This window comes from Oreochromis aureus, linkage group 19, assembly GCF_013358895.1.
Source record: "Oreochromis aureus strain Israel breed Guangdong linkage group 19, ZZ_aureus, whole genome shotgun sequence".
NCBI lineage: Eukaryota > Metazoa > Chordata > Actinopteri > Cichliformes > Cichlidae > Oreochromis > Oreochromis aureus.
In genome coordinates, this window is record NC_052960.1 from 27,689,190 (window position 1) to 27,703,165 (window position 13,976).

At 38.3% G+C, this 13,976-nt stretch overlaps 1 protein-coding gene across 1 annotated transcript in view; it reads right to left on the reverse strand.

Moving 5' to 3' along the window:
• ehd4 (EH-domain containing 4) overlaps nt 1-13,976 on the reverse strand; it is a 43,309-nt gene that overhangs the window by 12,379 nt on the left and 16,954 nt on the right. Inside the window, exons 4-6 of the mRNA XM_031745844.2 lie at nt 1,035-1,201; nt 808-941; nt 98-209 (exon numbers count right to left, since the gene is read on the reverse strand). Of these exons, the coding sequence (XP_031601704.1) occupies nt 98-209; nt 808-941; nt 1,035-1,201 (413 nt within the window). The remainder of the gene's footprint in view (nt 1-97; nt 210-807; nt 942-1,034; nt 1,202-13,976) is intronic.

A 13,976-nucleotide genomic window follows, 5' to 3' on the forward strand; every position in this document is an offset into this window, starting at 1 on the left:
ATCCCAGAGTTCCTCAGTCAAATATTCCCCAGTATTCCTAGAATTCATGAAAGTCTTAGAGTTAACTCCAACCACAACGTGTGACTTCTTGTCTCACCTTGGCCAGCCTCGCCCGCTTGATCAAGTCGTTGAGTTTACGGAGAGCAGCATTCCTCGGAAGACTCTGGATGTCCCGGAACAGGTCCTGAGACTCTGCCTCGAACAGACGCCTGACAAGTACCAGGAATGAATGAATGAATGAATGAAGTAATACACGTGTATGGAGAAAGAAATCCTACTCTAACAAGCAAATGAATGAACAACAACATGAACAAATGAATGGATGGATGAAACAATACATATATCATGAAGAAAGGTTAAATAACTAAATTAAATTATTTAATGAACATATGAATAACAGTTCTTCTTCATTCTTACAACCTTGAATCACACATGCATATTTCTATAGTACATTTACTTTTTCATTCAATTCCATTTGTGCGATCAATTCTTTTGAAAAAGCAATAATTTTAATCACAGCACCTGTTCTACACATTTTAATGTGTAAACACACAGACTGTGTATATGCTGTGTAGCTCCAAGCTTAGTTTTTCAATTCCGTCCAAAATTTGTCTTTAGATTAGAAGGGTGGGGGGGTGGGAACTAGAACAAATTGTTTCAGTCAGAGGATGAAAATGATGGGCTGGTTTGGAACTATGAATCATAAATAAGAGGTTCTCATGTCTAACTTCATTAAAAAAAGAACATTAAGGCAAGGAAGATAAGCATCATTCCCTGCGAATGTACAGACGAAGTAACGTATTTCACCTGTTCTCTGTGTTTTGCAGCGGTTTGGCCCAGAAGGAGCCGAGATAAACTCTCACCACCTCTGGAGTGTTGATCACCTTCCCCAGTGACCACATGAGGGCGCCATACACCCGCATGAGTTGTTGGGTGTCCACCTAATTGAACAGGTGAGGAGGAGGAGCTTAAGGTTAGACTGACACAGGTGAGCAGAGTTTAATGTCATGTTAGATTTGTACAGCCTCTCCTACCTGGTCTGCCTTGTTGAGGACGACTCGGATCTTGTCGTCTTGACCCTTGAAAGCTTTGATGGCCTCTGAAAACTCATCTGAGATGTCCAGCTTGTGTGCATCAAAGAGGAGAATGATCCGGTCCACTCGCTCTCCAAACCAACGCAGGACCTCAGCAAAGTCATAACCTGGCAACAGGGAGACAAACAAAAGGATGCGTCTAGTTTCCATTTCTAGATCATTTCTGGAAAATGAACACTTAGCAAAACAAAGTCTAATAATTTTGACTGATGAGAAAGAAAATTAAGGAACTGAAGCTAAATTTTATCAGCATTTCTTTTTTGGCTTCATGTTAAGATTATATACCATGGATGAAATATAATGGTTGTAAATGTAAGGATGGTTTGGTAACAAGTAGCTACCAAATGTTGCTGCTGAAGTTGAAGACATGCAAGGATGGTGCAATGTATTTATACTCATAATAATCGTGTTAGTTTTTTGTAACCAAGTTAAATAAACCAAGGAGATGCTAACTTCAGAGTAGGTCTCCAAAAAAACTGTCATCCCCACAGAACTCTAAGAAGGAACTCAAAGTTCCTTTTTGTGTGTGTCTGTCTTTTAAGACAGATTGTGGTGAAATTTGTGTCTCTTTGTGGTAACGTTGGGTCTTTCAAACTGTTCACCAATAAATATTAAATAACTTCATACAGAGACCGAGTGGCTCAGGAATCACTTTCATGCGTCTCCTATGTCTTGGGAGGTATCTAGACATGCTCGGTAACCCACTTATGCCATTGTTTCATCGTTTTCATGTGTTGCGCACCATGTACAAAACATGCAACCAAACCCAACCCAACAAAAAGTCTGATTAAGAAAAGAATAAACTGTTCCTGTCTGCTAAGCATAGGTTTCAACAGGTTATTAAGAGTGGGGATTGGGATTACATAATGTGTGTTTTCCACCCCTCAGCAGATGCACTTGGGCAATTCTGTGTTAATTAGTGTTTTCATCTACAAAAGCACAACTTACTGACAAAGTACAGCTTCAGCTTCCGAAATCAGCAGAGAAATCAGACAACAAAAGCACTACATTTTGTATGTGTGTATAGACTATCTTAGTGTAGACCAGTTTGAGTTAGACACCATCACAGTAAAGACATACTGGACTGTTTGTGTGTCTTCACCGTCAAAGGTCTGTTTGAGGATTTGAGAAGCAAGACTTTAGGCTACAGTTAGTATTACAGCCTTAGTTGGGACTGGTAAGCTTGAGTGCCGTTCCTTCAGGGCAAGCAAGGTAAGCAGTACTTGTTATGAAGAAACTTACTAAGAAATGAAGTCTTTAATGTTTATGTTAGTTTAATTTTAATGGAGAGAGACAGAATATTAACTAAAACTCAAAAAAACCCCACAATACACAAAGTGGATTTGCACACTATTGAGTGAAACAGGAATTTGATCCCCCTACAACCCAGCAATAATTCTGGTTTACAGAGATTAGAATCAACTAGTCAATGAATGAATGAATGAATGAATGAATGAATGAATGAATGAATGAATGAATGAATCAATCAATCAATCAATCAATCAATCAGTCAGTCAGTCAGTCAGTCAGTCAATCTGACACTCCTGACCCTGAACCATAAGACTACCTCGGTCTCCATGCAAGATTTTGCCTCATGGGGTGAAGATGATCATGAGAAAGGTGGTGGATTAGCCCGAAAATACAAAAGAGGAGCTTGTTAATGATCAGAAGGCAGTTGAGACCACAGTCACCAAGAACATCACTGGTAACACACTATGCCATAATGGACTGTTTTATTAGAGCACCCAGAAGGTACTCCTTTTCAGGAAAGCACATGTACAGGCCCATCTTAACTTTGCTAGTCAACATTTAAATGAAGTAGAGAAAGCTTGGGAGAAAGTGCTGTGGTCAGATGAAACCAAAACCAAGCTCTTTGCCACCAACTGAGGCAGAGTATGACCCAAAGGACACCATCCCCACAGTCAAGCATGGAGGTGGAAACAATATGCTTTGGGGCTGTTTTTCTACTAAGGCTACAGAGATGACTCCACCACACTGACGTACCAATGGATGGGGTCGTGCACCGTAAAATCTCAGACAGAAGATGGGTCCTGATGATGGGTCATGAATGAGGCTTCCTGCATGATCATGACCCAAAAAATACTGACAAGGCAACAAAGGAGATGCACATTATGGTTATAGAGTGGCTTAGCCAGTCTGCAGACCTCAGTCCTATAGAAAATCTGTGGACAGCTCTTCAAGCTGCCAAGCTGTAGCCAAGAAACCTGAAGGATTTAGAGAGTTTCGGTAAAGAGGAGTGGGCCAAAATCCTGCCTGAGATGTGTTTAACTCTGGTGACTAAGTACAAGAAACTTCTTACTGTTCTGTTTACAAACGCTTTCTGAATTTTTGGTTGATATTCTGTCTCTGTCTATTAAAATGAAACCACCATAAAACTAGTATAAAAGAGTATTAATTTCTTACAAATTCAGCAGGAGTTCAAATAATTATTTCCCTCACTGTAGCATACGGTAGTCCCGATGTAGGAATATACATAGCGAATGTAACAGCCACAAAACAGTTTCAGTTCTCTCTCTCTCTCTCTCTCTCTCTCTCTCTCTCTCTCTCTCTCTCTCTCTCTCTCTGTGTGTGTGTGTGTGTGTGTGTGTGTGTGTGTGTGTGTGTGTGTGTGTGTGTGTGTGTGTGTAAAGTGATATATAGCAGTTTGGGTGTGGTTCATCTGAAACTGGGTGACACTGACCTCACTTTTGAAAACTCAAGAGCTTTTATACTCAAACAGGAAAATTCCTGCAGCAGAAGGAAATGTTTCAACTCTTACATATCTAATTAAATTCTACTTGTCTTTACTGGGTAAATGGTCTGGTATCCAGCACTTCTCTCCTTTTGCTCTGTACTCAGTGCTTCTGCACTGGAAACCATAAAAACCCTTCACAAATACATTTATACAGCATTTTAAGTTGAATTACTTTGTATCTACGGATAGATGCATTGGGGTTATACTAGTTACCCTCAGTTGAAGGGACAAAAAATGATTTTGATCTTCTCTTTGTGTCCTGCCTTGCTTGTCAATCATTTCTTTGCAGTGATGCCTGAAATCGGCAAGTATAAAAAAATTAAAAATGCCCTAATAATAACAATGATAATTGAGGAGCAGCTGAAGCTGAGCAGAAGGTAAATGAAGGAGTGTAAGGGTGAAGGAGGTCTGAAACATATGGAGGACTCTTGCTGCAGAGTTCTGTAACATCTAGAGCCGATGGAAGAGAGCAGAGAGAATGGCATTACAGTAGTCCAGATGAGATGTGACCAGAGTATGAAACCGGAGTTGAGTGCTAAATTGAGAAAGAAAAGGGTAAAGCCTAGAAATGTAATGAAGGTGGAAGTAAGCTAAACGTGAGACATGACTGATGTGGGCGGTAAAGGAGAGGGGTTTCTCCAAGATGATTCCAAAACTTTTGACACTATGGAAAGCGTGGACCTGACAGTAGATACAACAAAGGGTTGGGCATGTAGGCAGGATGTGAGGACAGGAGGGGGAAGAGAATTTCTGGGGTTCTGTAGAATAATACAGTTGTGTGTCATCTGCATAACAAATGAATTGCATACCAAAATTGTGGACGATATTTCCAAGAGGAAAAGGAGAAATTATAAAGGCCCCAGCACTGTTCCCTGAGGGACACCATGTTTGACTGAGGTAAGGAGGCGGACAGTCTTGCCTTGAATAAATTGTTTCCTGTCAGACAGGTAGACTGTTAACCACTTGAGTTCTGTGTGATTCCAATGTTAGCCAGATGTTCTAACAGTAACTTGCCATCTTGTGTCTCACTAAATATTAGTTTAGGATGTTTCCTTACCACCTTACCACCCATATTTTAGCTGGGTAAGCTTCAGACAGTACAGTCACTTATCAAGGGTGTGTCATTTTAGGTTTTTAGAAGACAAGCAAAGGAGGTAAAAACACCTTTACACTATTTATCATAGGACTGTATAAGTAGGTCTGTGAATTGAATGACTGGTAAGGGAGATTCCAGTTAGTTTGTTATATTTTTCCATGCAGTGGAAGACTTGCACAATAGATCAGGCATAAAAAGGTTCTCAGAAACTCTCCGTAATTCACTGTCGTCCTGCTCACTTTGTCACTGAGGTTGCTGGGAAACATATTTATTTGTCCAGGTCTTAACAGGTAGAGCTAAAGTGCACAGTTTACACTGAACACATGGCTGAATGCGCATAGAGCACCATCGACCATAGCCAGTGTACTTAAACACATGTGTAGTACAAACCCATTCAGCAATCATACTTGTCCCTTTGGTTGCTTCATACTTTTCTTCTAAATGTGTTTGCCACTTCATCAACCTTAGGTCCAATGGATAACAGACATTTGGAAAGTTTTTGAAATAGAATACTCATATACATACATATATATATATATATATATATATATATATATATATATATATATATATATATATATATATATATATATATATATATATATATATATATATATATATATATATATATATATATATATATATATATATATATATATATATATATATATATATATATATATATATATATATATATATATATATATATATATATATATATATATATATATATATATATATATATATATATATATATATATATATATATATATATATATATATATATATATATATATATATATATATATATATATATATATATATATATATATATATATATATATATATATATATATATATATATATATATATATATATATGTATTATATATGTATTAATGTATTAAAAGCAAGTGCAGACTGCAGGTTTTCGTTATTTGCCCTGTTGAAACATTTTAATGCACCTGACATAATTTATAAGTATAAATACATTTATTTTTTTTATGTGGATTAGTTCTCTTTCTCTTGACTTTCTTAAATATGTAACCCATTTTGGGGTACTTTAAAGAAAGGCAGAAGACTTAAAACGAGATCAGACGTCAAATGTGACATGATATGTGGATAAAATGATATTGTGATATTTAGAAACCTATATACCAGTATCATTTCCCAAATGCCAATACAAACAAAAAGCAACAGCATTTTAAAAAATAGTTTGAAAGATAAAAGACATTTTATGAATGTTTAATCTTTTTAGAACTTGAAGAACAGCAAGATATACCATTTCCTATAGACCTAAATGTTGCCAATACAAACAATGGCATTAAGAAACATATTTTTAAATAGCTCTGTATAGCACTTGTATCACTTTGACCTTCAGATCAAACTATCGACCTTTAAGATGAGGTCAGAGGTTAAACATTTATATGGTACTCTCTACATGTTTACAATACACTATTTTTTTAAATCAACAAACAAAGTTTCAACAAATAAATTTTCAAGTTTGCTTTGAAGACCTTGGTGGACCAAGGCAAATTTTAATGGGTACGCCCCTAGCAAAGTTTAATCAGAATTCATTCAAAACTTTTCAAGCTATCATGTTTAAAAACACAACCTCCTTGGCAGAGGTAAAAATGATCAGAGGTTGGATACCAGCCTATCAGCCTGCAGGTCAGCTGGATTTCACAAATTAAACAGTGGAGTGTCCCACTCTGCCCACATTCACAACATCACTTCGGGGCAACAAACATCTGACTGTTTGTAGACACAACACATGTACAGTTGCTGATGATGCTTATTATGAAGGTTAATGAGGACTACCCTCAGCATTTCTAATGTGTAAATTCCAAAACCTAGAACACTGCAATGGCTTTAGTTAACATTGAAAGCTATTACACACCAATCTTTCTTATCAACCTGACCAAATTATTAAAGTCAATTAAAAGCCCAGCAGGTTGGCCTGGTGTCCTAATTTCCAAGACCCCAATGTGATCAAGCATCTACCAGATGTGCTAGCAGTAGCCCAACCTATGGAGGCCCCACTAGCTGCCAAGAGAACCAAAAAGGGCCACTGCTTTGTCACTCTCCCCATGGCTTCTGTGCAGGTCTCCTGAGCCCTGCAAGTCTGTTTCCACCTCCTGCCATCACCATTCACATTTACTGAGCCCTTGGTGGAGGCTGCAGGCAGCAAAGGTGTCTGTCCTTGCTAAGTGGGGATGTTGGCACACAAAGGCCCATCTGGTGATACCTGCGGTTTTAGAGGGAGTTTTAACCTTTGGTTGACTGTCTGGGTGTAACTTCCAACACACTCCACTGACACAAGATATAATACTGTTAATGAGCCAGGTTTGACTGCTTTCTGTGAGGATTTCATTTAACGTATTTAACTAAAACATTTCAAAATATTCCCATGAACAGTTATAGCAACTACTGCTATTGCTAGTGCCATTTTTTTAATCACGTAGTTTTAGTCCTTTTTACCCACACTTCAAACGAGTTTCTAGTACTGCTTCCTTTCATGTTCAAAAGTTTTAAAACCAAGAACATCTTAGAAAATCTTTCAACTTATTTCTTACGTCTATGTTTTACTTGAAAAAACAAATACACTAATCACTGCAGCTCAACAAACAGGATTATACTGCCTCTGTGGAGAAGCTATTTTTGCAATCTGTCCACCCTGGAGTTGTCCGTTCATGAATAAATGATGCTGTTAGCACTGAGTGCAATGTGTTTCACGCCCTCCAGCTTCAGGTTACACTGGCAGCTTCAGGTGTTTGGCTCAGGTTTGTCCCAGTAGATGTGAGCCTAAGCAGTAAATACAGTCATCAGCTGGGAAATTTTCTGCACCTATGAGATTCATTACAGCAGACAGAGAAAACACAACTAAGAGGCACAGAACACACCCCTGCAGGGTCAGTAAGATGACCTTCCTCTGATACGAGCTGTCATTGTTCTCTAGTGGTTCTATTATAGGACAACTAATTATTTCACATGTTCCAATTCATTTAAAAACGGAAATGCCTTCTCCTTAAACGTCTACTTCCCCTGCACTGCTGGAACATAGTGAATTTATCATTTATTTCACAGTGCAGAGGTGCAAGCCTTTGTGTGCATGTTGGCAATGTCACAAGTATGCATTACATGAGGGAAAAGCACCAAAAACAATGAGGAAATAGTAATTATTGGGATTTAAAGGCAAACAAGCTAAATACAACCTTGAATGTCAAGCTACTAAAATTCACTCTGACCACTGTCAACCCTGAGGAGCATTGTCCAATGGAAAAATCCAACATTGGAGTAATTATGAGTGTTTTGGTAACTCATGGATAAAAGAAGACATCTGATGATGTCTAAAGACTTTGCTGAAGAACTGCAGGTAAGTTTTTTCAATTAAGCTATTGTTTAGGTAGAAAGACTTAAAGTCTTCAGCTGGAAGAGGCCAATCTGATGATCTTATATTGTGAAGAATCTTAATTTTCAGAATGACTGTAAAGATCAGATAATTAAACACATACACCCAAGAGCTGTCCACATTTACTTACTCTACATTAGCAAATCAAAGGGGTGATTGGCTGTGACACAGTTAGAATAACACCCATTCAAAGGACAACACATCATGGAGGTTTAACTTTTTTGTAATGAGAGTATAATGATGTTACAATAGTTGCAGACTAAACATTCTGAGAGTTGTGGCCACAAAATTCAGTATTTACAGTCAGAACCTTCACAATAAAACTGAGAAAAAAAAAGGATGTAGATATTTTTCGAGTTTAAAGTTTAGCTTTGGGAGGAAGTAATTGATTTAATATCTAACTAACTGCAAGTAATTATCACAAGTTCACAAGTTCAACTAGGAGTGATGATACATCCCCAGCCGAGGGTTAACCTAGACATAACCCTAACGACAATTATCTAACCTAATCTCCTAATTAAAAAGAACAGAAAAAGAGTTAGCGGTAATAGCGATATGAGAAATACAATTCAGCTCACACAATAAACTAATGCAGTTCAGTTTATGATTCTCACACAAACAATTTCACAAGCAGCTGGTTGGCTATTTTTAGGCTGCAGAAGAGGCAATCAAAGGGACAAGGTGGCTGTCAGCAGGAGGTCGAGATGCTGCTGTCCATGCAGCTGTCCAGTCTGCACTCAGGAACTTATTTACAACAGGCAAGCTGCAGCCTCCACCTGACTCAACAGCAATGTTTAATGGTATGGCTTTGGCTCACTGTGTGGCTTAAGAGGTAGAGCAGGTCATCTAGTAACAGAAGGTTGGGGTGGTTCAATCCCCTCCATGCCAAGTATCCTTGGGCACGATACAATACTGAAAAAAGGGTGGGTGGGTGAATCAATCTACTAAACATTTACCCACACACACACACACACACACACACACACACACAACCCATACACACATCTTTGAGGGAGGACAGAAAGATGTAAACACTTAAATACATTCTACTGGGAGGAGTCAAACATACAAATAACATAGCATGGACCATGGATCATAAGAGGGAAATCAAGATTTCAGTCATTATAGCAATCACCTCAATGATGATTGAGCAACGTCCATCCACTGATTAACCTCCTAGGACCTGGCGTCCACATATGTGGACATCACATTTTGGGTTATTTAGACCAAAATGCTCAATTTTGCTCTACAAGGGTCTGATATCCACTTACGAGGACATTATACTGCTACTGTTCGATTGAAATTTTAAATGAATATCCTTATATGTGGCTCTTATTTTTCTTAAAAACAAAAATAAGGTAAAAAAAATAAATAAATCTGGTGATTCTTTGTTTTTACATTCATCAGGTCCCAATCAGCCCAAATATCAAAGAGAAATTAAAAATGCATGCCGTGGAAGAGTTCAGGTCTTAGGAGGTTAAAGGCAGTGTGTGTGTGTGTGTGTGTGTGTGTGTGTGTGTGTGTGTGTGTGTGTGTGTGTGTGTGTGTGTGTGTGTGAACGCTACAAAGAGGTAGAAAGTAAATGCTTCTATTAGAACTCTGTTACTGCAATCAGACTCCACCCACTGATGACAGACTGGCAGGAGATCAACACATGGGACCAGAGCCCTGTGGGCAAACATCAACTCCACCCTGTAGACAATCCACAAGCCAGCGTCTTTGCCAAACATGCAGCTGTAATGTGTCCATAGAACATACTCTGTGCTAAGGGAAACACCAGACAGGCAAAGCAGACTTTTGTTATAAAATGGAAAGGATGGCAGATATAACTATTGTTTTTCCTTCCAATAACTATCCACTCTATGACATCACAGACAGATTACTGCCACAAACATTTGCATGGAAGTATATATGAGATAGGAAAATTTTACTACCGCACAAAATCCAAAGCAAAAGCCATACCACTGACTGCCAACCCCTTCACAGTTGACGTATTTCTGTTTTAAGTGTCCTCCAGCTCTCCTAAATCCCTCCCTCAATAATTTGAAAGTTTATATTTGCAAATCATAAGATCATCATTGCCATCTTGCTGTTTCGAAACTTGAGATGACAACAATGGGTGAATCTCACTGACAAACTGAGGAATTCTGCATACTGTGGTGTGGTCCATCCTGGTCACACAAATTAGAAAATCTTAACATCATCAGCTCTGCCACATGCAAATCTGACAAACAATACATTATAGCAGGTCTCACAAGCATCTTCTTGGTATTCTGCAGTAGGGCTGCCACAAACAATTATTTTGATAGTCGACTAGTCACCGATTATTTTTGCGATTAGTCGACTAATCAGATCATGCATCCATTGGAGGTAAAACATACAGCTTATTGCACCAGCATGTATCTGCTCTTATATAACTATCATCAGCTTACAGCTTTAAGTGTTTAACGTATGTGCTAACTAAAACTAAAGACAAGATGATAGTTTATTAAATTTTAATGAAATTTGCAGATTGTTTCGATGAAGTTTAATAAACTCAGCCGTCTGCTCCTTGCTATCTAAAATATGACAGGACAGCGGAGTATATTCTCAAGCATCTCACACCTCTGATAATCAGTTGTCTGCTTGACGTTTATTCAGCTGTGTAAAAACTATAACTTTAATCTCAGCCAAACTGATTTACTCAGGAACAAATAAAATACTAAAAAAGCCAAACAATAACATTTTTAAGTTATCTAAGTGACTTATATATCATGTTTAACCTGAGTAGCGAAAGACAGCGGTGGGTTTGAAAACGATTTGCCCGGAGTCCGGTGTTCTCACCGGCTCTAGTGAGCCTTGAACCCCAGCTAGCTACCGAGCTGGTGGGTAACAGACGTCTCCGAAAACGTCGGAGCGCTTTTGAAAATATGTGGTGTCTTGATAAACTGAGCAGATATTTGAGGTTTACACAGCTATATTCTCGCCTGAAAATATGTTAAACGTTTATTTTGTGACCCAGAAAGAATAATAAGAGTAATATTAAAACTAATTACCTGCCGCCATTGTTGGAAACTGAGCTGGGCCGCGCTATGAATTCTGGGACACAGAATAAACCTTCTTCGGGGTTTAACGGCAGCTGGCATCCTTGTACATGCAGTGCTGCCGTCTTCTGTTTCAGTCCGTTATTACACTCTTAAATCCTACTACTTATTCCTGCGTCTTTTGGGATCTTACAAAGCTTCAAACAACGCGTTGACTATTAAATTAGTCGTTGACGATTTTGATAGTCGACGTAATCGTGACTAGTCGACTAATCGTGGCAGCCCTATTCTGCAGTCATAATTCACCCCTGACCCTCTCCACCCACTCCACCCTGCCTATAAGGGAGGATGTCACTTTAAGAGGGACGGACTTGACCTCCTGACTATGAATGAGGAAGCTGATAAGGTGCTGACTATGAATCCACAACCTCAACAGGGTTGTCCGATAAGAACAGATGGCTTATCCACAAAATCCACTGCCACTCAGGTATCCGTCGTTCACTCATTTATTTCACAAAATCCGAGGTACACATCCATAATGTCAGTGAGGGGATTTAACGTGCTGCAAAATGCTATATGCTGTGTGGGGAAGTGATGGTGTGGTTTCTGTTGGAAAGAACATAAAAGTCTTACATAATTATGTGAACAGAGTGAATTAAATGTGTAATACAACAATACAAACAATACTGGGTAGTGGAACATTCAACCAAAATAAGGGAGTATCAACAAATGCTAATTTTACTATTTACATAAATCCTAACTAGGCACTTTACACTACAGCCAACATGAGAAATTAGTGACGGTCCCTTAATGACCGCATGGCAGAGGCTGCTTCGCAGTAAACGGCAGTAACATTCGGTAACCAAAGTGTGCGCCAAGGATTTAAACAACGGAGGATAATGGCCGCAGCAAGGAACAGACAGGATAAAACACAGAAACTTACAGTCTCATGGACAGGGGCGGATCTAGAGAAATTTTCTTAGGGTGGCATGAGGGTGGCAAAGAAATCAAATGGGGTGGCAAAATCAAAGCCTTTTTTTTCCCCCAAACACATATGCAGGTGGTTACATATGGTTAAAATGATTCAAATGCAGTAAGTATACACGTTTTTCATATAAATATAGTCTATAACTTAATTATTGTCTGTAGCCCACATAATTACACACTTTAGTTACATAAAACATGTGAGTTTTGATGTTATGTATTGTATAGCCTGTATAATAAATAAATATGTAGCCCAATAAGTATGAAATCCAGAAAGCTACACAACATGGGGCAGTTCATTTACAAATACAAGTCTAACTTAAGTTTCACACTGTTTTTTGTTAGAAAACAATCACATTGTTACAGCTTAAATTACACAAAATGTCAGAAATCTGCACTGTCATGAACAAAAATTTAAACCTAATTTTTCATGATTTGTTGGATTAACCCTCTGAGGTCTGAAATACAACCGGCCATTTTTGACTCCTTTTGAGTTTACGTTTGTATTTCACCCTCAACTTGTTTCATTTTATTTTTCCCCCTTGGCTTGTTTGGTATCATTCTTTTCAGCTCAACTGAATTTAGTTGTTTTTTTCACTGACATACTGCATTAGTATTACTGATCTGAAATCACACAAAGAACTTAAAATCCTAGTAGTATTTTTTTACTGTAAAAAAAACCACAGACATGTTGAGTAAATTTTTATAACTTGAAATGCAAATATAAATTGTACATTTTGTAAACATATACAACTATTTATCTAAAAATGCAGCCAATACACCTGCCGTTTTTTTCATTTTGTACAACCATTTAAAAATATTACTAAAACAAAAATGAGAGAACAATCAGGTGTCGCAATAAGATGCCCCACAAATGATGTGTGCCAGTAAAAAAAAAAAGTTTGTCCACCAAAAGACAGAGGAGAACAGCACAGGGATAAACCTGCAGGCCTGACAACAGGAGGTGTATCACTCCGCTGGTTTTCTACTTAGTGACAGTGTTTACACTGCAATGTGCCTTTGTGACATTCATTAGTGCCCTCACTGACACACAAAACAAAACGACTACACAACAGAACAGCTACACAAGACAACACAACACACTAAGTATACACTCCACACTAAACGTCACAAATCTCCCACATCTAAAAACTCTCTCTCTCCCTCTCACTCGCTCGCTCTGTCTCGCTGCCATTACCGTCACTCCCAAAACTCTCCCCTCTTCCTAAACAACCAAATCCCACGTGTTGACTTTTTTTTTTAAATTGGTCTACATGGTACATTTTTCCCCGATAGGAAACGTGGCTTTTTTCTTTCTTTACTGTTTTCGCGCTGTCCTTAGAAAACGCTTAAAACACACACACACAAAAACGTGGCGACAGTATTTAGTAAAAAGCGTGGCTTATATATATTATCATATCTCTGGATTTACTAGCCTGTAATTAAAATTTAAAAACTTTGAACTCCAAACTTTCAATATGGGCTGAAATAGAGACTCGGCGTGGCTGCAGCTTGTTGCTATGTCAGCTTAAAATAGTCATGTGATTTGGAGGTGCAGCGTGTCCGTGGACCACAGAGGGTTAATAACACTCACCTTCCTTCCATTTCCAGAG